A 25,252-nucleotide genomic window follows, 5' to 3' on the forward strand; every position below is an offset into this window, starting at 1 on the left:
GCCCTGCTGGTAGGTGCCATCGTGCTAAGGAAAACCAAACTGCATGGCCCCCATTGATAGATGCATACTTGTATTTATCCCTAGTGCCTTCCAGAATGACGAGATACCCATGGATCTCTTTATTATCCTCTTTTCACTATTTTTAAACTATTATTTTAACTTCCATCCATTTGTTGCAACCTTTCAAAACAAGAAAAGTGTCACAGCATGAGATATAGCATGCAAATTCCAGCCTTCATTGCCAGTGAATAGCAGTCCTCATGGGTGCATGAAACGGGCGCCTGGCTGCCGAGGCCCATAGTTAGCAAGGTTCGATGAATGGTTGTTGAGGAGACACTGTTGATAGACATTTGGTTCATCTGGACGCCCAGTTGCTCAACAGTTCTCCGCAGCCATTGCTCAGTTGTCCCAGCGTCGGTTTTGGATAGCATCATTTTGCCATGCACCGAATGCTTTAACCACGACAGCACCCGAAAAGCTTACAGCCATAGTCATTTTGGTAATACTGCCACCCTTGATGCAAAAGCCAATGATCATGCCATTTTGGACATATGAGAAATTGCTCCATTTCAGAGTTATGACGATTACTACACAGTTTTCTGTGTCTCCGGACACTCTTTATATACTCTCCACTGCTAGTGCTGCTACCTGCCATCTCTGAGTGGTTATTGCACATTCACATCGAACATGGGCAAAGGTCACATTAATATGACAGGACTTTGGATAGAGAAGTAGATTCATTTGCTAGTAGGCAAATGTTACTGAATCATAAGTACTGGCACTTAAAATGGGCACTTCCCACCACACCAATGTGAATGGAGTGTGTAACTGACAACAAAAAGTCTCAGCTGTAAGTGTGTGTGTGTGTGTGTGTGTGTGTGTGTGTGTGTGTGTGTGTGTGTGTGTGTGTTTAATTTTGCATGTGTTAGTCAGTAGTGGCTTATAGCTCCTTAACCAGCTTGCAAAGACAGTTGCTAGACAGACATTGAAAAACGTATGATAATATGTAATGATTTACCCCATTCTTAACTATGATATTGTATAGTGGGGCTGCACAGCTGTTGTCCTTTTAGAAAGAATAATGCAGTTGCAAAAGTGAGCAATAAGACTACATGTGAGACAGACCACAGAGGATCATGTTGTGGTGTGTTTGTGCATAACAAATGTTTCAAAATACATTCGTAATATATGTTTTAATTAGTTACATTTTTATATTTCAATCAACTGAAGTTACCTAGTACAGAATTAAAAATAACAGATTGAAGCCCACACATCAGTGATTTGCTGTGGTCATAACAAACCACCCAACTGTCTAGGAACACGTCAGGGGATTGACATTAACACAAAATTTAAATTTTTGATGGTAGAATAATGTTCATCTTCATTCAATGGATTTTAAGATACAGTTTGTAATGTGAACCACCAGAACATCAGAAATGCAGTAGTAAATATAAGATGGAGCAAGCATAATTATTGTCGTACTATTATTTCTGGGCTGGAAGTGACAGGGCATAGTAGGTGTTCTACCTGGCTTATGTTTAGTTTTCCTGTGCAAATTACCTTCCAATGTTTAAAATTAGCTTATTGACGCAGAAATTGCTTCCGAGGATAAAGCATAGATGAGATTGTGTTGTTCATGCTACTACCTCACTACACTTTGCCACACAAAGTAGTGGAAATACAGTGCGATAAGTGAAACATCTTCTCCAGTGGCAGTTCTGTGGTTGCTATTCTGCTGTAGTATAACAGATTTGTAGAAGTAAGCATTTAATGCTTAAAATTTACTTTTTGTTCAAACCATAAGACTTGTTGAGATTCAGAACTAGGGAACTGTGAGTAATAAAAATGTATATGAATATTGATACTTTATGAAAGTACAAAGAAATAAGTGTATGCATGTCAATTGAAAAATAATATTTTATTTATATCAGTACAGTTACCTGAATATTACCCTGTCGTTTAGCACCTGTAGTTTTTCTTTTTGTACTGTCGTTAATAGTAAAGCTCAAATTTTGCTCTGCAGGTCTTGTATTATGCGAACATCCTCGCCGGAGAACTGGATCCACCTGAACTGCGGCAAGAAGTTCCAAACAGTAGTGGTGATGAAGTAGAAGAGGGCCATTTTTTTGCAGAAGCAGCAGGAGACACGAAGAATGGAAATCCGCAACATTTCGAAGATCCTCTGTCTGTTGAACTTGGTGTGAATGTGCTAGATTCTCGGGAACCTCATATACCATTTACAGAGTTCTATCATGTGCTTCTCAATGACGTAGTAGAAATGGACAAAGACTTTGCATACTACAAGAGTGATTCTACAGATTCTTTACCACATATGACAAAGAAGTTTAGTTTTATGAAACATTCTTTCATATTGACACCTGCTACAAAATCATTGGGACTGTATTATGACAACAGAATACGAATGTATAGTGAAAGACGGATGAGCTTTTTCCACACAGTTGTGGGACAACCAACAAATCCATTCTTGAAATTAAGAGTTAGAAGAGACCACATTATAGAAGATGCTCTTGTAGAGGTGAGTATGTCCACCTTAATGTACATGTTTGACTGTAATAAGTATGTCAGAATAAGTATTTGTAGTTTCATTATTGTTTTGCAGAATAATTGTAATTTTTTAGTGTTCGTAGCTGATCAAATTAAGCAGAGAGATTTTTGTAATAGATCATGAAATGTTGCATGGAGTGTGAATGTATTTCTGTCCACTGACAACTATGAGGGTTGGAACTTAAATATTGGAAACTATTCACACCGATACAAAAGAGTTACATGTTTGCAACTGTTAATGTCCTTCTAAGTAGTCCCCAGAGTTCTGTAGAACCCACTGCCAGCGATGTGGAAGGCATAGTATACTGTTAGCAGAGCTTGTTTTGTTGATGGTGCAGATGAAGCAGTCTACTGCCTGTTGAATCTCTGGAACAGTTCTGAAGCAAATGCCATGAAGTGGTTCCTCCGTCTTCAGAATAAAATGAAAGTCGCAAGGACTTAAGTCCGGGGAGTATGGTCGATTGTAAAGTATTTCCCAGTCCCATCGACTGAACAGAGCAGCCACAGCTTGCGCTGTATGTGCTCACGCATTGTCGTGCACAATGATGAGTGGGTTGTGCAGAAAGCGTCGCAGGTGATGCTCCAGAAATGAACAGTAATACTGTGCATTGACAGCCTGCCATGGAAGAACGTAATGCGTTAGGATAACAACATTACAGTCGTACATGAGAATCACCATACCGGGGCTCTGACGCACTTTCAACTTTCGCAGCGACCCATAATGACGCCATTCATTGGATTGGCGTTTCAGTTTTGGTTCGTACGATGTGGCCCATGTCCTGATCCATTGTTATGATACGGCATAAGAAAGCCTCTCCTTCGCACTCATAGCGCTCAAAGTGCATCTGAGCAGCGTCGTAATGCATCCATTTCTATATTTCCGTCAAGTTGTGCGGAACCCATTGCGATACAATGTTTCGCATGCCCGGGCATTCCTTCAGGATGCGAAGCACAGTCATATGTGCTAATCCGGTTTCGTGGGTTAGCTCGCAAATCATATGGCGTTGATCACTGTCCACTAACGCGGCAACAGCATGCACTTCTTCTTCAGAGACACAAGGACAACCTGCCCGGTGCTTGTCCGCCGCAGTTTGCCGACCTTCATTTGAAGGCTTTTACCCAGCGTTAACACCATTCTGTAAGGCAGTGCAGATTCCCCACACACCTATTGAAGATCTTGAACTGTTTTGCTGTACAACCTCTGGCACATTAAATCTCGATCCAATTCTGTTGTTCTTGTTTTGAAAACATAGTGACACCATTACGTTAGACCACTCACTCATGATTAACTGTGTTTCCCTCGACTGTGCGCACGCCGGTGATGTTGGACGGGTGAATCCACTTGCTCAGAGGTAAGGTAGGTATGTCAGCAATGTGTGCTATCAGCGACAATAGTAGATTCCATTGCATAGTGTCTCCACAGCAGTGTTGCCACTATTTAAGTTCCAACCTATGTATATTGCATTTTTAGAATATTGAAGAAAAGTAAGATTGATGCTGCGTGACCTCTACAGTGCAATCTTATGGAATTTAGGGTCAGTCACAGTTCTGTAATACAGATGAAATAATTCGTTAAAATTTGTGAAACATCAAGAAGCAAGTGACTGAAAGGAACTTCATACCATATATTAGACTCATGACAATATGTAAGCTACTAACATTGCAGAACTGTACCTGATCATTGACCTTAATAACTCATAATGACCGAGCGAGGTGGCGCAGTGGTTAGACACTGGACTCGCATTCGGGAGGACGACGGTTCAATCCCGCGTCCGGCCATCCTGATTTAGGTTTTCCGTGATTTCCCTAAATCGCTCCAGGCAAATGGCGGGATGGTTCCTTTCAAAGGGCACGGCCGACTTCCTTCCCCGTCCTTCCCTAATCCGATGAGACCGATGACCTCGCTGTCTGGTCTCCTTCCCCAAACCAACCAACCAACCTACTCATAATGGTGAGGAGCCCTCATGTGCTGTAATAACCTCTAAATATCTGACAATGAAATCCGTGCCTGAAAATGTCCTGGGAAACCACAGTCCGTGTCATTCATATAAGTGTGTACAATATGGTTCTTGCAGAGGACTGTGACAAAGAAATTGATCGTCATTTATATTGCTGACTTATCAACTGGCTGACACATGAGGCAATTTGCCGATCAGAAAAGCAGTAATGTTTGTCAATCTTCATAGGGTTTGTATCTTTCTCACTGTGTGTGACCAGGTGTTATCTGGGTAAAATATGGAATTATCTAAGGGGGAAGAAGTACTGCTGGTTTGGAAGTAGAATAGCTGCTGTTAACCAATTACTTCCTCTATAAAATTGAGGAGACATCCTCTATAAAATTGAGGAGCTACTAAACTCGATTTTACATCCTCAGCTTGCAGGGACCTCTAATAATCTGCTTATAAGTAGCTGCTACCTCCGCCTTTATCAGTTGTCTTTGACATCCTGCGACTAAGAAAGTATGCATTGGTATACTTTTACTGTAGTAAAGACACCCAAGTCACCTCAGAATGAATGTGAAATCAAATCTGAATCCCAGTCTTGCAGCATAGGCCCACACATCCTCCCACTGATCAAATCTTTAAGAGCCCCAGACTGATCTAATTGACTCAACTGATCTCTAGATTTCCCCTGCTTGGTAGTTTAGTTTTTTCCCTCACACTGTCCTTCAGGGCACTGAATGTCCCATTACACTGTCTTTGTTGTTTACAGTTTCAGTATACACTGTCATCCAATGAATGAATGGTACTGGATAACTGCCCTTTCAGTCTCTGCAAAGGGTGCCAAACTTTTTGACCTTGCTTCAAAAAGTCCCTGGGCGGCATCTAGCATATAACATGTGAACTCCAGCATTGTTCTCACATTGTGACCTGTTGCAGCATTTGTGACTGTTGTCTTTTGGTTCTCTTAGTGGCTTACGTGCCAGATTTTCTTGTGAAAATTGCTGAGAATTTCTTCAGGCGTTTCTTGGTCTTCCTGGTTTGTCAAGAAGGCTGCAGCTTAATAAGCAGCCCACTTGTTTGTGATGGGAATGCCTTTAAGCCGCCACTCAAGATTCCCTCAGTGGTCACTTGGGGGCTCAGCAGTGTTTCTCTGCTTGGGAAACCCTTTTCAGTGTGAAGCAAATGTTTCAGTACCTGTCTGTCTTTTGTGGCTTTTGGTAGAGTCTCACTGCATCCAGGTGCACTGAAGTGGAACCCTTTTGTCCTCAGCATTGGACCATGAATTAGGAAAGTACATTCTGACCATACAATAGCAGTCATCCCATTAAAATGCACCCATTGTTTCTTGACTATACAAAAGTCTAAATATTGGTTAATAATTCTTTGGTGGGATGATCTTTCACCCTATAACAAGGACTTCCCATAGCAGTGAAATTCCTATGAAGAAATACAGTTCTTAACATTCTCTACCTTGTCTTGAGTGCCAACTCATCAGAAGTCCCAGCAATATTAGCTGACTTCAGGCCTAGCTCATAACTCAAAGAAAAAACACGCAACAGAAATCTAACTACCAGACTTCAGATCAAACAGAGACTGAATTTCACTAAATTGCTCCTAGTAATTCTCTTACAGGGTACATGAGGTCAGTGATCACAGGAGGAAGGACGTCTTGTGAGTGTGCACATGTGAGCAAAGTTTAACGAACTAAATGGAAACTGAGATACTATTTATTTAGAAATTGGAGTATTCTCCTGAACTGCTTTAAACATGGAACACACTTAAAATTCTAACTCCATGGTTCCATAAGAACAAAATGTATTAATCATAATTATTCAGCAAGGATTGGGTGGATCATAGGCTGTAACAGGGATTCACAAACACTCTGGTGCAAAGTCTCAGTCATTCATGGAATTACCAAATAAAATATTCACCATTTTCTCATAAATTGTGAGTCATTAAAAATTGCTTGTGCATCATAGTGAAAAGAGATCTGAAACCTAATCGGAATCACGATTCATGAAATGTATCAGGACTAGGTAAAGAGCAAGTTCACGCTATATTCAGTAGTTACTATTCGTATTTCAATCTTTGGCTGTAAATGTTTTTTGCTTGTCGTAAGTTGTTCACTAACAACTACACATGAATATATTGTTGCTCCAGATATCATTGCTTTTAGTTCTTTCCCATTAGTGTACAGTGGTTAGTTTGGCAGGTAGTAAATGCTGTGCTTATAAGTAGAATGATTGTTTTTGTTTATAGTTGGAAGTGGTAGCGATGGAGAGCCCAAAAGATTTTAAGAAACAATTGGTTGTTGAATTTGAAGGTGAACAGGGTATAGACGAAGGCGGAGTGTCGAAAGAATTTTTCCAGTTAATTGTTGAAGAAATATTCAATGCGGATTATGGTACGTTTACAAAAAAATTTATTATATGGAAATAAAATATTTGAATTGTGTGTTTTCTGTGCTTTACAGTAATTTGTGTGTCTCCCCAGGTATGTTCACCTTCCAGCAAGAAACTCAGACTGTCTGGTTTAACCCCACATCATTTGAGAGTGATGCCCAGTTCACATTGATTGGCATAGTCTTAGGTTTAGCAATATATAACAACATTATTTTGGATGTCCATTTTCCTATGGTGGTGTACCGTAAGCTGATGGGAAAACGTGGAACATTTTACGATCTCCAGGACTGGAATAAGGTTTGACATTCATTACATTTAAGTTGTTTCATTTCACAGAACAATAGTAGTATTGTAGTAGTATTGTAACTTGTCTTATAGTTGAACCCTCTCCCTCCACCACCCTCCTGTGTGTATATATATATGTGTGTGTGTGGGGGGGGGGGGGGGTGCATGCACAGAGGGTACATTAGTTCATTGCCTTAGACAAAAGGTGACCATGTTGACACTAATGATTATACACTTGTCTTGGTCACCAAAATTGTTCTGTATTTAACTTCTAATGACATGTTAGAGGTTACCCCATTATCAAATCATTGACATAAGAATACAAAGTAAGACATAATGTAGAAATGAATCTTAAATTGAAACAGTGGAGTCAAGTTAAAAGAGAGAGAGAGGACCAGAGCCATAATATATAAGGGCATAACAGTTAAATTTAAATGCTGTTCGGATTCTAATGTAGGATGTGATCTTCACAGAGGCTCCATGTATTTTACAACTAATATTAATAGAAAAGATACATCTTATTACAAAAACCAACACATGTAAAATGAGATAGTAGGAAACAAGGATATTAATGGAATCAGGATCACCTCTGCCACATACAGCAGGCCAGTGGCCAAAAATTTTTGTAGTATGTAAACTTCCATTCCCTTACATAACAATTCACCAAACAAATGCACTAAATTTTTTTAAGAAAACTATATCCTGCGTAATATATAATGCAATTGTATCCACCTTATCTGACAAGCCATTTAACACCAGATATTTGAAAATAATAAAACAGTGCTTCAACAAGTTATTGAGTTGCCCAGTGTGAGAGTAAATGGCAGAACCTAACAGTTGTAAAATATCTGAAAGAAGGAAGCACATCATGTATCAGTCAACATCAGCCATTTTAAGTAAACATCCCTAAAATACCATGCGTTATCCCAGTGAAACAAGATATCTCCTGAGAGACAATAACAGTACACTATAGTCTATTGAAGATGGCATGGAATCTGCGCCGAAAGGCACCACACTTGTTGTCCTTGAAGAAACTGAGGTCAGTGCTCTCCATAAAAAGAAGCAGATCACATGATAAATGAAAAAAAGTGGCTTCATCAGGAATTGATTTTTCTGGTGTTTGACAGCCTCTTGGAATAAACTCTGACCACCAACTACAAATATATAAAAAGCAACACTATATCAGTTATATCCTTCATTCAATGGCACATGTAGCTTACAGTTGATTTACTTAAAATTATAAACAGTGCCTGTGTTATCCCTCGAAAACTGTTTAAACATTATGTATTTGTTTTGTTGAGTATTACAATGTGTTCTACAATTAGCATACTGTCATAGTTGAGATCTTATGTTATATCAGAGGGAGTAAGTATGACATTTTATTGAATACCATTAATTTTTGATATTGCAGTATGTTGACTGTCATGTACCACTGTTTTTAATTAAATTATTCTTGTCCCACATGTCACACTCCATTTCAATAGCTCCAAGGCTGTATTTACTGCTTTTATTGTACACTGTCAATAACATATGGTGCTCAACTTTAGTTTCATGTGTAACTGGTGCTTGTATTTTAAAATTGCATAATGGTTTTCACATGCAGTGCATTCCATTGCAATTCAGTAGCACGAAGCATTGTAGCAGCGGCTTACATAATAGCATTTATCTGTGACTCATTTGCTAGTTTCTTACTTTTGTATCGTGGATATAACAATACTGCAATCTATAAAAAAAAAATTGGCAAAATTTTTTTTTTGGAAGTTAGTTTATTTTATCTATGAACAGTAGGTCAAACATTTTAATATTTCATCATGTTCGATGTTATGTGCTATATTTTTACAATTATCTCAATACCACTGTGTGACTGTTTTAATTAGCTGAGAGATAGAGAGAGAGAGATAGAGAGAGAGAGAGAGAGAGAGATATGTTATATTACTTTGCTGCCAGGTACCACTGTTTAATTGATTTAAAGTGCACTTGATTTCCTATATGCTCTTTAGTTCATTGTAACTTCAATAGTTTGTTGTGCTACGGGTACAGCCACTCACAATAGCACTCGTTAATTACACCCACTCATAGTAGCACACATTAATTACAAATGCTACTTGCTTCTTTACAAGCAGTGCCTGTACTTCACAGTTGGCCTTGTAACAAGTTTCAAAATTTTAAATTTCGTTTTGGTGTTATTTATTCCATTCTGCACTTCTAATAATATCACGGATGTGGCTGTGTTGTGTTCATTGGGGCAAGGCATCGTGTTTGTAACATCAGTATAGGAAGCAATAATATTTTACTTTTGTGATGTACATGGTGTTTCAAAAAGAATGACCTTATTTCAAAACTCCATATTTATCAACAAAAACATACTACAAACATGGGATAAATTGCAAAATACTCATGAAATCTTAGTTTTAGCTTTGCTACTACAAATGCTCTGTGTTCACCAGCAGCAGCATGAACAACATCCAGACAATAACTAAATTCATCATAAACTTTATACATTGTATCTGCTTTTGCAGAAGTTATATAGGCTGTTATTCCGTTCTTCTCTTCTTCAATGTCATGAGGTAAAGGGGAGATGAACACACTTTCCTTCACATATCCCCACTAGAAAAAATCAAATGGGTTCATGTCTGGCGATCTTTGAGGCCAAGAATGGGAGGCAGTGTCCATGCAACCTACCCATCGTTGAGGCAGAGCGTCATTGAGAAACTAACCCACAATGTTGTGCCAATCTATTGGAGCTCCATCTGTTGGAAAATGAAGTTGTCAGAGTGCTCCTGAAGCTGTGGAAAAAGGAAGTTGTGCAGCATTTGAAGATAGCCCATTCTAATCACTGTGTTTTCCTCAAAACACGAGGACTGTGCACTTTTTCACAAGAAATGGCACAAAAAAGTTTGCTTAAGGTGAGTCTCTTTTATGCTAAATGTCATGAGGGTTCTGGATTCCCCATACGCACACTTTACCACTAATGTGAAATCTTGTTTAAACACTGAAAATTAACTGTGATAAAAATGTACCACGGTTTTCATTTTTGTGCTGTTGCTGATGGACACAGAGTAGTTGTAGTAGCATAACTAAAACTTTAAGACTATGTGAGTATTTTGCAATGTATCCCATGTTTATAGTAATTTTTTATCAATAAAAATGGAGTTTTGAAATCAGGTCATTCTTTTTGAAACACCATTTAATATTATTTCTTATGTTGTGTGTAAAGTTACATGTAATTTCCATATGCACCATACTCCATCTTAGTGAGGGCAACATCCCAATGGTTATCTTAATGAAGGACCCTGCTCCCACTGTTCCATATTTTACAATTTGGTATAGCATTATGCTCTGTATTCTGTAATTGACATGAGGTTTTATATTGTTTCATTGTGGCAATTCAGTTATGCCAATTTGAAATGTTATGTTGACCGTTACATGATATGAGTTGTGAAGTGGTATATGCATTCCTGTATGCACCCCATTCCTTTTCAGATAAAGAATTGGCATTCCGTTTGGTTGCCACAATAAATGCTACTGCTCCCTCTTTCCCATATTTTACTGTTATGTTATGTCATTAAATGTCATGCACCGTGTAACTCGGTGGCTTGTTAAAGTATTGTTTGCATTATTTTTAAATATCCTGTGTTAAATGGTGAGTTGTATACAATTTCATTATATATTTCCCAGAATACAGTTTTGTTAAAAATGTAGTGAATTTGTTTGGCAAATTTTGATGTAAATGTGATGACAGTTTAGATATTACAAATATTTTTGGCTGCTGGGCTGTATATGGCAGAGGTATCTTGTAAGTACAATAATATCCTTATTCCTCTACTACTATCTTTTATGTATGTGAATTTTTTGAATTTTGATTTACCGTGTATTAGTTGTTGTTAACACTAGTTGTGAGTTAGTGCCCTGTTGGGATGTGGTTTGAGAAAACACAGGCACAACACATAATTATTGAACAACTTTATTCATAACTCATTGTGTAGAAATTAACACAGAACTAAGAGCAACACACTTGAAAACGTGCATAGTGACATTATAGACACCAAAGGTATTAGGTAGGGGTAAAATTTGAATCTCAACATGCTCTCTCAATTTTTACAGTCAGTTACAAATTAAGAATTGAGTCTTATGTTCATAGCTTTGGGATTGAAGTCAAAGTCCTTCAGCACATTTCTTGCACTTCAGTGCAGAAAGAGATGTCATTAGTACATCTACCATCAGATCTTCTGTTGACTGATAATCCACTTTCAGCAGCTACTGACCAAGTGTGCCTGTGCAGTGATTAGCTCACTGGACTCGCAGTCAGGAGAACAACTGTTCAAATTTCTGTCCAGGCATACGGACTTAGGTGTTCTCTGATTCCCTAAATTGCTCCATGCAAATGCTAGGATGGTTCCTTTGAAAAGTGCACGACTTATTTCCTTCTCTATCCTCTTCACCTCCGCCTCTAATGACCTCACTGTTGACGGGACATGAAACACAAATCTTCTCTTCCTCCTTCAGTGGGTACTAAAGTAGAGCTTGACGTCTGAAGTGGTATTTTACATGAATGTGCTTCATCTTTAAGTGGAAAACTGACTTTTGTGCTAACTTTTCAGCTGATTGTCATTGAACAAGGTGGTGTATGCCGAAGATAACTTCCTTATCCCTTTGATGTAGGGCAGTTTCTTGTCTGTGGTTCCTTTGAATCTAAGGGTTTGCTTAGCCATTGTCAGTGAATAAAATCATGGCTGTTACTGTACTGGCTTAGCTTACTGACTGCATAGTATATGTCAAGTCCAGTACTGAAGACAGTGTACATCAGTGCTCCAACCAGTTGTCTGAATATTATGTTAAATCCATGTCATCTAATTTCCAAACTTAGTTTATTTGGCTACAAGTTTCAGTTATTTACTATGCCATTTTCAGGTCCCCTAACAGACGTGTAGTAAAATTCCAACCTTGATTCTAGTGAAAATACTGGTATCTATAGATCTATGCTTGATACAACGATCACTTCAACCATTATCTGCCACAGACGATGATCTCAGTAGCAAGCAGAAATCTACAGACATCAGTACTTGAATGCTGGCCTCTATTTTGACCAGAACCGAAGTAGGGATTGTCCTATGCATTGGTCAGGGGACCTGAAGATGGTGCGGTAAATTGCCAAAACTGGCAACGAAATAAAATAACAGTTTGGAAATTAGACAGCTGAAAGGTGTCTGATTTGGCATCCTGTATCAAACAGCCGAGTCCCCACACCATCACTGAAAAGATGGACATATAGAGTTCTCCAAATGGATAATGAGTGCCATCTTCTGTACTTGTAGCTTTTGCATCCAGTTTGCTCCTGTGCTGCATCCAACTTGGTATACCACAGTCGACCAGCTTGGTGCAGCCCATAAATGACTTTTCTAAGTTTACACACTGTAACGATTTCAGAATTTGTAGCAGGTGTCTTGCCTTCTTGACAATATGGCTATCTTTCTCTGCATCTTTAGTGGCAATTCAACCAGTGGGCAAGGCTGTTCCATGAATATTTCCTTGTCAATTTCACCATTGAGAAATTCTGTGGTGATACCCAGTGTCACACACACAAGTGAAATTTGGCTGAAATTCAAAAGTAATATATATGATTTTATTCTTGTAACTGGAAAGAATATTTCCATGAAGTGAACTCCAGGCTGCAACTATTCCCTTTTTTTTTCCCCTCATCAGAGATCCATCACTTCTGTATTTATTCCTCAAAACAGTCCTACAGTCAATTCCCTTTCATTTTTTAGGTCTACAATGTTCCAGGTATAATTTTTCACCAGTGCGTGATTTCATCATACGTACATCAAAACAAGTTTTGCATAACCCCGGTTCCCAGAACTCCTAAAGATAGATGTTGACTGTGGATATTTTATCACAGACACAGTCCCTTTGACTGTTCAGAGATGTCACAAAACCCGCCCAAAGATGTAAACAACCATGCGTGAGCAGCACCTATTAGATGTAGCGGGTCCGACAGCCTATCAGTTCCAGTCATTCCTCCAGGAAGGAGGTACACGGCTCATGTTGTTTGTAGTTCAACAATGCCTATACGGTCAGTACCGCAGCTGATTGTGTCTGCATTGTTACTTTGTGCCAGGAAGGGCTCTCAAAAAGGGAAGTGTCCAGGGGTCTCAGAGTAAATCAAAGCGATGTTGTTTGGACGTGGAGGAGATAAGAGACACAGGAACTGTCGATGCCATGCCTCACTCAGGCTGTCAAAGGTCTACTACTGCAGTAGATGATCACTACCTATGGACTATGGCTCGGAGGAACCCTGACAGCAATGCCACCATGTTGAATAATGCTTTTCGTGCAGCCACAGGACATGGTGTTACGACTCACTGTGCACAATAGGCTGCATGATGTGCAACTTGACTCCCAATGTCTATGGCGAGGTCCATCTTTGCAACCACAACACCATGCAACGTGGTTCAGATGGGTCCAACAACATGCCGGATGGACTGCTCAGGATTGGCATCATGTTCTCTTCACCAATGAGTTTCACATATGCCTTCAACCAGACAGTCGTCAGAGATGTGTCTGGAGGCTGAACACCTTAGACCCACTGTCCAGCAATTGCAGCAAGGTGGAGGTTCCCTGCTGTTTTGGGTTGGCATTATGTGGGGCTGATGTACGGGACGATGTGACCCACTGACCACTATGAGGGATCTACGCCAAATCTCCATTGAGGAGTGGGACAATCTGGACCAACAGTGCCTTGGTGAACTAATGGGTAGTATGCCACAACAAATACAGGCATGCATCAATGCAAGAGGACGTGCTACTGGGTATTAGAGGTACCGATGTGTACAGCAATCTGGACCACCACCTCTGAAAGTCTCGCTGTGTGGTGGCACAACATGCAATGTGTGGTTTTCATGAGCAACGAAAAGGGCAGGTTCTCGAACTCTCAGAACTGAGGTGACGAAAAACTGTTTTTGATGTGTGTATATGGCCTGAGACCGCATTCAGTGATCTGGACCATGCAGTGCATCGTTGACAGTGATCTCTATTGTATTTGCAGTGAAGTTAATATCATGAATTAAAACATCTGATGAATCTACACCTGACACAAACCATTGAACAGGTGTGATGCTTGATGAATTACAGTCATCACCACAGAATAATTTATCTTCAAGATTGAATTCTTGGCCTGAAGTGATTAGAAGCCAGTCTTCATCAAAGCTGTAGGGTACTTTGTCTGACAGTGGCTCTAATTCATTGTTTTTATCACCATTGAAATTTCTTCGCATGGAATTCATATCGATGCCTTCTCTTGGTGATGGTCTAGTTAATTGTCATAAAAGCCCAGACAAGTGTGTTTGGGCTCAAGATTGTTATGATCAAGGAACTTCACATTTCTTAAAATGTGAATCCTCTGATCTCTTGGTACCCACACCCAACAGACTTTCAAATAGTTAGAGTAGCCTACAAAAATCCCTTCTTTGCCCTTAGGATCAAACCTTCATTTGTTTGACGATTTATCTTGGATGACAGCCTTTTGGCTACATATACAAAGATGAGACAGGTCAGGTTTCCTCTTCAGCCACGTCTCATATAGAGTTCCATCAGATAGTCTTTTAGTTAAGCAATGGTTTCAGATGTAGTTAGCTGTGTTGCTGACGTCAGCCCAAACTGATGGTGGTGGTCCTGACTCGAGCAGCATGCAAAGAGCCACCTTGACCACTGAATGGTTCTTTCATTTGGCAACACCATTATGCTGTAAGGTGTGTGGTCATCTATAAAGGGCACAAAACCTCTCACACCACCAAGAAATGTTTCTCTTATTGCCCACAATCATCAGAGTGCGTAAACTGTAGAAGTTTGCGTTACCTTCTTGTTTGGTGAAGAAAATGGACATGATTGTTTCCTCAAAGACACACAATGCATCTAGTGAGATTGACATCACTGAATTTCAGATCTGTCGCATACTTGTTTTTGAGCATTTTGATCGTATCTTATAGAGTTCAAGTGGCGTAATTGAGCATGCCAGATTTGGGTTTCACTTTGCATATCTTTTGCCTCCTCAACAGTGCTTAACTTTGGTCCATTTTCTTGTAAATAGAACAAGCTCCCAGCTCTGCATGATTTCAGTGTTTGTAGCAGGTCTCTTGCCTTATTGACAGTATGGCTGTCTTTCTCCACATCTTTCATCTTTTGTAAGTTCATAAGAAGCCTAAACATCACTGTGTTTCTTTCACGTGTGAACACTTTCAAATCGTTGCATATGTGTGATGTGCAACCATTGTGCATGCATTAAAAATGTTGGAGTTGCAAAATTTCAGAACGGGTTCATCCATAGAGAAACAGCTGTGAGCTCAGTTGACACTGTTCGCAGCTTGCACATTATGTTACAAAAGCTGTGAACGAACAGTGCAAGCAGAGTTTAGCGTGGTCAGTGCATGCAGAATCTGCATCGATTCTTACAGAAGAGCTTTTCTGCCTTCACTCAAACATATAATATGTTCGATAATTTAACAACAAACTGTCTTTGAGACATCTGTAATTTTTCACGTATGTGTTCCTCAATGATATGAGATGCTAAAGTAAACATTTTGTTAGAAGAACCAATTCTTTTTCATATTTGATATAGTATGTGACTGGTTCAGCGGTATTTGCTGTATCGAACATCTTCAGCTTTTTTCCCATTATGTTGTATGTGCAATGTCATTTTTGTGTCTGTGCCATTATTGAAAGTATGTATTTTGTGATCTTTTTAGGTGAAGTAATTTCAGAAGACTGAATGTAGCATTTCAAGCTTCATTTCATCATATTCTGTTTCAGTACCAATATGGTGTCTTTGAGTATCTGGACATTTAATAGGTTAATATGGTCACTGAGAACCAGGTCAGTTAACTTGAATGCATCAATGAATTTGGCATATGTAGGGATTTCAGAAAGTAAGTTAACCATATTGTCCCACATTTTGACCATTGTGTAACTATAATGGTGGAGGCAGGACAGTACAGTTCTTGTGGGCAAAACATTTAAATTTCACCCAGATTCACTGTGAAATTCTGTTGGTATATGGACCAGCTTCAATATTGTGTCCAGCTGTAGTGAAATAGTGCCAACTATTTGATCAAGGCCACACACAGACATGGATGATACTAAATGGGAAGTCCAGATCCCGTCTCCATGCTTTTTCATGTTTTTGGTAGTCTGAAAGAACATCCGGGGGAAAGAGATTATCAAGTGACGAGGATACGGCGGTTCATAGATTGATCCGAGGCCAAAAAACTTATTTCTATTGTCAAGGAATGTTCTGACCATTGTTTATAGATACTTTGTGTCTAAGTTCAAAAGTTGTGTCATGTAATTGGGTCACTTAGACGTTCATTGGAGCAATCAATAAAAGTTACTTGGCCTACCATAATCATGTACAACTTACTTTTTGAAGTCTCGTCATAGGAAATGCAAGGGAAGGAAGGAGCAAAGGGAGATGCTCATTGTATAGCTGAGGTGTTGAGTGTAACATTACTGATCTTCCATTCCCATTTATTTTCACTTTTGTGATCACCAGCTTGCTGATCAGAAGTTTCATTATTATTACAAAATAAATGAACACTGTAAAAATACTGTCTCTTGCTGCTGATGAGTGTAGTCTTGTTCATGGTGTCTATATAAAGATATGTGTAGGAAGATGTTTTATAAGATGTTAAAATCAGAGTAACTACATATTTAATAACTACATTAAAGATGGCAATGATAAATAATTCTTTTAATGGCTTTTATGCAAAGCTCTTTTTTCATTAACTGGTTTTTTAGGCACCATTTTTCTCCCCATCTTCTACTAAAGCCTACCATATTTATTCTAAAAACGTAAATTTTAGTTTGCACTAACTATAATTGTGCTTTACCATGGACACATCAGGCAAGCAACAAGAGTCTTTAAAACTAGTTGCCTAGTAAAGCACAGGTGGGAATAATCAGCAACATACATTGCGGATCTTGCTCCCCCTCCCCCCCCCCCTCCCCCTCTGTAAAACATCACATTACAATAGTATTTTCTCTATAGTAAACCAGACAGTCAGTTATTAATGGAACAATAACTGGAATATGTGAGAGATACACGGATCAGCCGGAGCACTGTGACCACTGACCTACTATCAATATAAACTCATCCATATATGGCAGTTTCATCTGGCAACGGATGACTGCTAGTCAGATACACATTCGGTGAATGTAGTATTGGAGAGCGTGCTGTCCGTCTGTGGAATGGGGAAGACGTGTGATCGATCAGAGTTTGGCATAGGAAGATTGTGATGGCCCGGAGGCCTGGCATGAGCATTTCACAACCTGCACAATTTCTCAGGTGTTCGAGGAGTGCTGTGGTGAGTGTTTTCAACATGTGGCAAAACTGAGGTCGTAGGACATCGTACGCCGGATAGATTGGTAAAAACGGGATAGGCAGCGAACTGTCGCAGAACTACCATCAGACTTTCATGCAGGGCAGAGTACAAGTGTGTGTGAACACACATACAATGCACCGAAGACTTCTAACGGTGGGCCTCCACCAATGACCCATGCATGTGCCAATGTTAACACAACAATATCGGTAACTACGACTGAAATGGGCATGTGACCTTCAGCACTGGACATTAACTCAGTGGCAGAGCATTGCATGGTCTGATGAATCGCGATACCTTCATCATGCCAATAAGAGGATGAAAATCTACCATCTTCCAGGGAAATGGGTCCTTGACACCTGTACTGCAGGACGGAGACAAGCTGGTGACAGCTCCATTATGCGCTGGAGAACATTCATGAAGGCATACACGGGTCCAGTGGGGCTCGTGTGAGGCACAACGCCAGCAAAGTGTATCGTACACTGGTTGCAGACCATGTACACCCCTTCGTGACAATCATGTTTCCCAATGGCTGTGGCATTTTTCAGAAAGATAATGCACCATGTCACATTGCCAGGAGCATAGTGGAGTGGTTCAAGGAACACAGTGGTGAGTTCCAGTTGTTTTTCTCGCCACCAACTCGCCAGACGTGAACCCGATAGAACACATCTGGGATGTGATTGAACGTGGCATCAGAACTAATCACCTCTCTCCCCAGAATTTACGGGAATTAGGTGACTGGGGTGCAGATGTGGTGCCAACTCCCTCCAGCATCCTACCAAGGGCTCATCAATTTGGTGCCACAATGCATCCCTACTGTTATCTGTGCCAAAATTGAAGCTGTGAGGACAGGTCATGAGTTGTGCTTGGGTAGCTCAGTTGGTAGAGCACTTGCCCGCGAAAGGCAAAGGTCCCGAGTTCGAGTCTTGGTCTGGCACACAGTTTTAGTGTGCGAGGAAGTTTCATACTAGCGCACACGCTGCTGGAGAGTGAAAATTTTATTCAGGTGATCGTAATGTTCTGCCTGATCAGTGTACGTTACACATTACGTGTCTGAAGCTTAGAGTGTGAGTAACACTGTACAATAATTATCTTGTTAGCCAACAGTCATTCTAGATTAAATAATTTCAGTGAACAACTTGTTTACATGCAGAACATAGTAGGTGCTAAATTCTGGTTTAATTGTACATAATTGATGAGTAGTTCTGAGTTATCTTTAAGACAGTGATTGTTGTTTTTGTTGTTGGGTCTTGAGTCTGAAGAGTGGTTTGATGCAGCTGTCCATGCTAGTTTATCCTGTGCAAGCCTTTTCATCTCTGCGTAATTTCTGCAACCTAAGACCATTTCAACCTGCTTACTTTATTTAAGGTTTCATCTCTACCCCCGACACTTGCTTCCGTTACCAGACTGATGATTTCTCGATGCCTCAGAATGTGTTTTATCAACAGATCCCTGTGTTTAGTCAAGTGAGCCATAAATTTTTCTCGTCTCTTCATTTCATTTGAGTACCTCCTCATTATTCAGTCTACCCATCTAATCTTCAGCATTCTTTTGTTGCACCACATTTAAAAAGCTTCTATTTTCTTCTTGTTGGAACTGTTTGGTCAAGTCCACTCCTGGACTTCTGTACAAGCTTCCACTCCAGAACAAAAACATGTTCATAAAATAATTTCTAACACTTAAATTTATATTAAATACTAACAAATTCCTCTTTCCAGAAAAAAATTCTTGCCTTTACTAATTTGAATTTTATACTCTCTCTACTTTGGCCATTGTCAGTTATTTTGGTGCCCAAATTCCAAAGCTCAAACTATTATCTCTCATTTTGATTAGGAAATGCAATACTGGTACCAAACCATTTAATAACTCTCGCAACACAGGTTACTTCTGTCTAGGTGTCTTACTGTATACCATTAAAAGATATGTTAATGTTTGTTGCTGTACTGTCATGAATTACTCACATCTAAATTTGGACATTTAAAACAGCATGCCAACTTAATCATAAAAGACACCATTTCACTTGCAGTGAAGCCAACTAGGGCTATACCTGTTACATGGAGGCAAAAGCAGTCAGCCTTTCTCACTTGATGCAGCTAATAATTTGTTTAGTCACATTTCATTGTAGAAAGTTAGAAACCTGACAGCGTTTTGAAACACTCTTGTAGCTGTGAATGTAATTTCTAAATTCATGGAACTGCATTTCTGCAATATTTTTTAATTTTTTTGTCTTTTTACTATTCAGGCACTGTACAAAGGCCTGACAGAACTACTAGAGTATGAAGGTGAAGATATGGAAGAGACATTTTTGCAAACTTTTCGAATTTGCTATCAAGATGTATTCGGTGCAACTTTGTACCATGAACTCAAGGAAGGTGGTGATGAAATATATGTATCACAGGATAATAAAAAGGTGAGTGGAAATAATTTGATATAGTGACTCAATTTGCTTAACTGACTTCAGACAACAACATTCAGAAGGAATTAAAGTGAAGGTTTTGGCAGAATGGTCTGGTTTTTTTTTTCTTTTCTTTTTATTATAATAGAACTGACATAATTACCATTTGCAGACATTCATATCCTTTCTTCTGACTGCTGTGGAAGACGTGTATTGGAGAGCCATGTCTGAAGAAGCTATTGATTTTAACTGAACAGCACATACAGAGATCATAATGTATGCTGAAGCCTCATTATGCTTTATTCAGCAACTGTCATAGCTGCCATAACACTGCCTTTCGAAGTTCCATACTGCCTGCTGTCACTGATAAAAATTTGTTGATAACATTGTTGCCATCTATGAAAATAAGAAAGAATTATCGGACCTCTTGAATCAGATCTGCCATATAGTTAGAACATAATAGATTGGGGTAAATCAAAACTGGACTAAAATACTTAGGAGCAACAGAAATGACAGTAGCAACAAAATCTACATCATTTTCCAAAATTTTTGAGAAGGTGATGTATTCCATAATGGAATCTCACTGTAGCAACAATATTATCCTCAGCAAATCCCAGTTTGGGTTTCAGAAGAGTTGCTCTACTGAGAATGACATTTATATGTTCACACACGAGATTTTACAATCATTAAATAATAAAATAGCAGTAGTTGGTATTTTCTGCAACCTATTTAAAGCTTTTGAGTGAGTGAATTAAGATATTCTCCTAGATAAATTGGAGTTTTATGGGATTGATGGTGTAGCCAACCAGTGGATAATGTCGTACCTAACCAAAACAACACAGTTCTACATAGCAATTCAACCATTTTAGGCCAGGGACATAATTCTGACAGGAGAAATCGTGTATGAGTTTCCACAAGGCTCAGTCTTATGTCCACATTTCTCATACATGTGAACGAGCTTCCATCCAATGTACAACATGCTGAATTGACTCTTGTTACAGGTGACACTAGTATTGTGTACTGCATCAGACATTGCGGTTCCGGCTTCCTCCCTCTGTTACCCATGTTCTATTCCATAGCTCTCCAAAGACAAAAATGCTGTAAAATCTCACATTACAATAATATTTCATTTACACTAAACCAGACAATCAGTTATTAATGGAATAACAACTGGAATTTGAGAGGAATACATGACACATTAGTTGTCTGAAGCTCAGAGCGTAAGTCTGTATGATAATTATCTTGTTAACGAGCAGTAATTTTAAATTAAATAATTTTGTTGGGTAGCTGGTTATATGCATGTAGCAGGTGCTAAATTCTGGCTTAATTGTACATAATTAATGACTAGTAGTGAGTTAACTTAGGAGGCGATAGTTGTTTTTGTCGTTGTCGTCATGAATCCGAAGGCTGGTTTGATGCAGTTCTCCATATTAGTTTATCGTATACAAGCCTCTTCATCTCTGCACAATCACTGCAACCTAAGACCATTTCAAACTGCATACTTCACTTAAGGTTTTATTTCTTTATCCCTGACACTTGCTTCCATTACCAAACTGACAAATTCCTTGATGCCTCAGGATGTGTCCCTTCGTTTAGTCAAGCTGTGCCATATTTTTCTCCTCAGTTCAGTAGAGTGTCACCTCATTATTCAGTCAACCCATCTAATCTTCAGCAGTCTTCTGTTGCACCACATTTAAAAAGCTTCTATTCTCTTCTTGCTGTAGTTGTTTGTAGTCCAGTCCACTCCTTCACTTTTGCACAAGGCTACACTCCAGACAAATATCTTCGGAAAAGAATTGTGTATGGTCATGGTTCTGATTTGTAGAATAAATTTTATTGTATCTCCATCTAATGGTTGCAAGTTTCACAAACAGTAATATAATTTATAGCTATTGTTGTTATAAAAATGCATTACTCGTTCTTTGATGCTATTGATGATAGCAGAGAAAGAATCTGCCAAAAAATGACAGAATGACTTATGCAGAAACTGAACAAACCAGGCAGCACATTATATCTGTATAATCATCTGAAGGACGCTGTTAGGAGAAAAACCTCAACAAAAAGGTACCTTCTATCTCACTGTGCACTATCAGAAAAGAACGAAGGGTACACCCACTTGAGGCAAGTTGGAACAGTCCAAGTTTAACTTTGTACCAAAGCTGTTGTACCAGATGACCATTCATATCAAGAAACCAAAAAAGTATACATGTCACACATGTGACAAATTTATATACTGATTTCACATGCTTCAGAACAACAGAAGCTGGAACTTCAGAACAAATTAACTGTTCACTAGGCATTGGCTGGCATGGCATAAAAGGTGAACTCTATGGATAAATATAATGCACTAACTGAGAGTAGTCACCTAATCGCCAATGTTGATGTACAGCAGTGTCTGCTGCACCTCTGCTTGAAAGTGGTGTGGCTTGCTACAATCATCTTCTGTGGACTTTTTACACTCCTGGAAATGGAAAAAAGAACACATTGACACCGGTGTGTCAGACCCACCATACTTGCTCCGGACACTGCTAGAGGGCTGTACAAGCAATGATCACACGCACGGCACAGCGGACACACCAGGAACCGCGGTGTTGGCCGTCGAATGGCGCTAGCTGCACAACATTTGTGCACCGCCGCCGTCAGTGTCAGCCAGTTTGCCGTGGCATACGGAGCTCCATCGCAGTCTTTAACACTGGTAGCATGCCGCGACAGCGTGGACGGGAACCGTATGTGCAGTTGACAGACTTTGAGCGAGGGCGTATAGTGGGCATGCGGGAGGCCGGGTGGACGTACCGCCGAATTGCTCAACACGTGGGGCGTGAGGTCTCCACAGTACATCGATGTTGTCGCCAGTGGTCGGCGGAAGGTGCACGTGCCCGTCGACCTGGGACCGGACCGCAGCGACGCACGGATGCACGCCAAGACCGTAGGATCCTACGCAGTGCCGTAGGGGACCGCACCGTGACTTCCCAGCAAATTGGGGACACTGTTGCTCCTGGGGTATCGGCGAGGACCATTCGCAACCGTCTCCATGAAGCTGGGCTACGGTCCCGCACACCGTTAGGCCGTCTTCCGCTCACGCCCCAACATCGTGCAGCCCGCCTCCAGTGGTGTCGCGACAGGCGTGAATGGAGGGACGAATGGAGACGTGTCGTCTTCAGCGATGAGAGTCGCTTCTGCCTTGGTGCCAATGATGGTCGTATGCGTGTTTGGTGCCGTGCAGGTGAGCGCCACAATCAGGACTGCATACGACCGAGGCACACAGGGCCAACACCCGGCATCATGGTGTGGGGAGCGATCTCCTACACTGGCCGTACACCACTGGTGATCGTCAAGGGGACACTGAATAGTGCACGGTACATCCAAACCGTCATCGAACCCATCGTTCTACCATTCCTAGACCGGCAAGGGAACTTGCTGTTCCAACAGGACAATGCACGTCCGCATGTATCCCGTGCCACCCAACGTGCTCTAGAAGGTGTAAGTCAACTACCCTGGCCAGCAAGATCTCCGGATCTGTCCCCCATTGAGCATGTTTGGGACTGGATGAAGCGTCGTCTCACGCGGTCTGCACGTCCAGCACGAACGCTGGTCCAACTGAGGCGCCAGGTGGAAATGGCATGGCAAGCCGTTCCACAGGACTACATCCAGCATCTCTACGATCGTCTCCATGGGAGAATAGCAGCCTGCATTGCTGCGAAAGGTGGATATACACTGTACTAGTGCCGACATTGTGCATGCTCTGTTGCCTGTGTCTATGTGCCTGTGGTTCTGTCAGTGTGATCATGTGATGTATCTGACCCCAGGAATGTGTCAATAAAGTTTCCCCTTCCTGGGACAATGAATTCATGTTGTTCTTATTTCAATTTCCAGGAGTGTATTTGACCGTCCATGATCTCAAGGGAGGTTAAGTATACTACTACTTGTGGAATGACCAGGCTGAAAGAAGTCCTTGAAGCAGTAAACTTTGTAAGTGTTGGATACCTTTCAAAGAATGATGCAATGAAGCCTTCCTTGAGTTATCGGGTCCTGTCGCCATCATCTAGTGTGATGAAGCAAATTGGGATAATTTTAATTCCCCTCTCGTTTTGCCATCTGCCTCCATAAATTCGTTTTGTTACTTTTAACTAATTATCATTAACATACGTGAATATAATCTGCATTTCCATAAAAGAGAAAGATTGACCCTCAGTCTTAAAGTAAATAACACCAGATCTAAATTTGTGCTTAGTTTTATGTATGTATTTGATTTCTAATTTATTTTGATTGTTCCTAGTTAGTATCTTTCATTATAGGGCAAAGTCAGTAATTGTTTCATAACTTAAAATTCTAATGTTGACATATAAACAAGTATAAATTCTGTAATAATTGTAAACATTTGGAAGACGAAGTACTAGTAATCTTAAAGTATTTATTTAGCTCTATTCAAAAACATGCTAGCAAAACCAGCCCTTCATTAATTCCAAAGCACTTAACAGTTTTGTCAAAAGTATTGTTTGCATAACTAAATTTGTTAATTTCATGATTTAAACAAATAATTCAGCCTAAACCTCATAGTAGAAGAAACTGTTAAAAAGATGCAATTTTTCAATGCAGTCAGTTAGTTGAGTGAGTTAAGTTTTAATTGTAATTTCTGTAATTTTAACTTCAAACAATGTGTAGTTTCAGTACCAATTATTGTGATATATATAAGGACCCCGATTTTTGGTCACGACAATCAGTCTGCGGCCGAGTTTCTGACGAGTAACCTGTGCTGGTTAGAACAACAACAATGCTTCAAATTAACTGTGGAATAAGTGTTAAACAATTAGGCCGTGTGTAAAAACAGTGACAGTGTCTGCTCCATACGTAACTGATTATTCTTCAAGAACTGTGGACTTTGTGGCTAGGTTTTACTGCTTGTAGATGTTCAACAAGAAACTACTGTAGCAGCATGTGGAGTTTCGCCTGCAAACAATTAATGAGGCTCATGGAAAGTTTAAACAATAGTGCACTGGCCATATAACTGTGTATTACTAGGGGGTTGTGCGAAGTGAAAATTTAAAGTACTGTAAAACATAACTGTGCATCTATCGGCTACATCATTTAAAGTAGTCAGGGTCTGAATCCACAACCCATTTTTCAGTCAGTGTAGCAACGCAGTACAAAGACACCGAGGACAATCAACAAACATCAAACAAACGAAGAATTAAAAGCAAGAGGAACCGCCACACAGACACAAGGCAAACAAATCTTATCGCTCTGCTGCCCCATAGTAGGGTATTTGACTGTTTTGTGGAAATTGTCTTGAAT

The 25,252-nt window shown here is 40.0% G+C and overlaps 1 protein-coding gene across 2 annotated transcripts in view; it reads left to right on the forward strand.

Moving 5' to 3' along the window:
* LOC124621838 (ubiquitin-protein ligase E3A) overlaps positions 1–25,252 on the forward strand; it is a 137,442-nt gene that overhangs the window by 72,745 nt on the left and 39,445 nt on the right. For both annotated transcript variants that reach the window (XM_047147280.1, XM_047147281.1), the window contains exons 6-9: positions 2,024–2,536; positions 6,768–6,912; positions 7,002–7,207; positions 19,808–19,975. In XM_047147280.1, coding sequence (XP_047003236.1) covers positions 2,024–2,536; positions 6,768–6,912; positions 7,002–7,207; positions 19,808–19,975 — 1,032 coding nt within the window. The remainder of the gene's footprint in view (positions 1–2,023; positions 2,537–6,767; positions 6,913–7,001; positions 7,208–19,807; positions 19,976–25,252) is intronic.

The sequence above is a fragment of the Schistocerca americana genome, chromosome 7 (assembly GCF_021461395.2).
Source record: "Schistocerca americana isolate TAMUIC-IGC-003095 chromosome 7, iqSchAmer2.1, whole genome shotgun sequence".
Classification (NCBI taxonomy): Eukaryota; Metazoa; Arthropoda; class Insecta; order Orthoptera; family Acrididae; genus Schistocerca; species Schistocerca americana.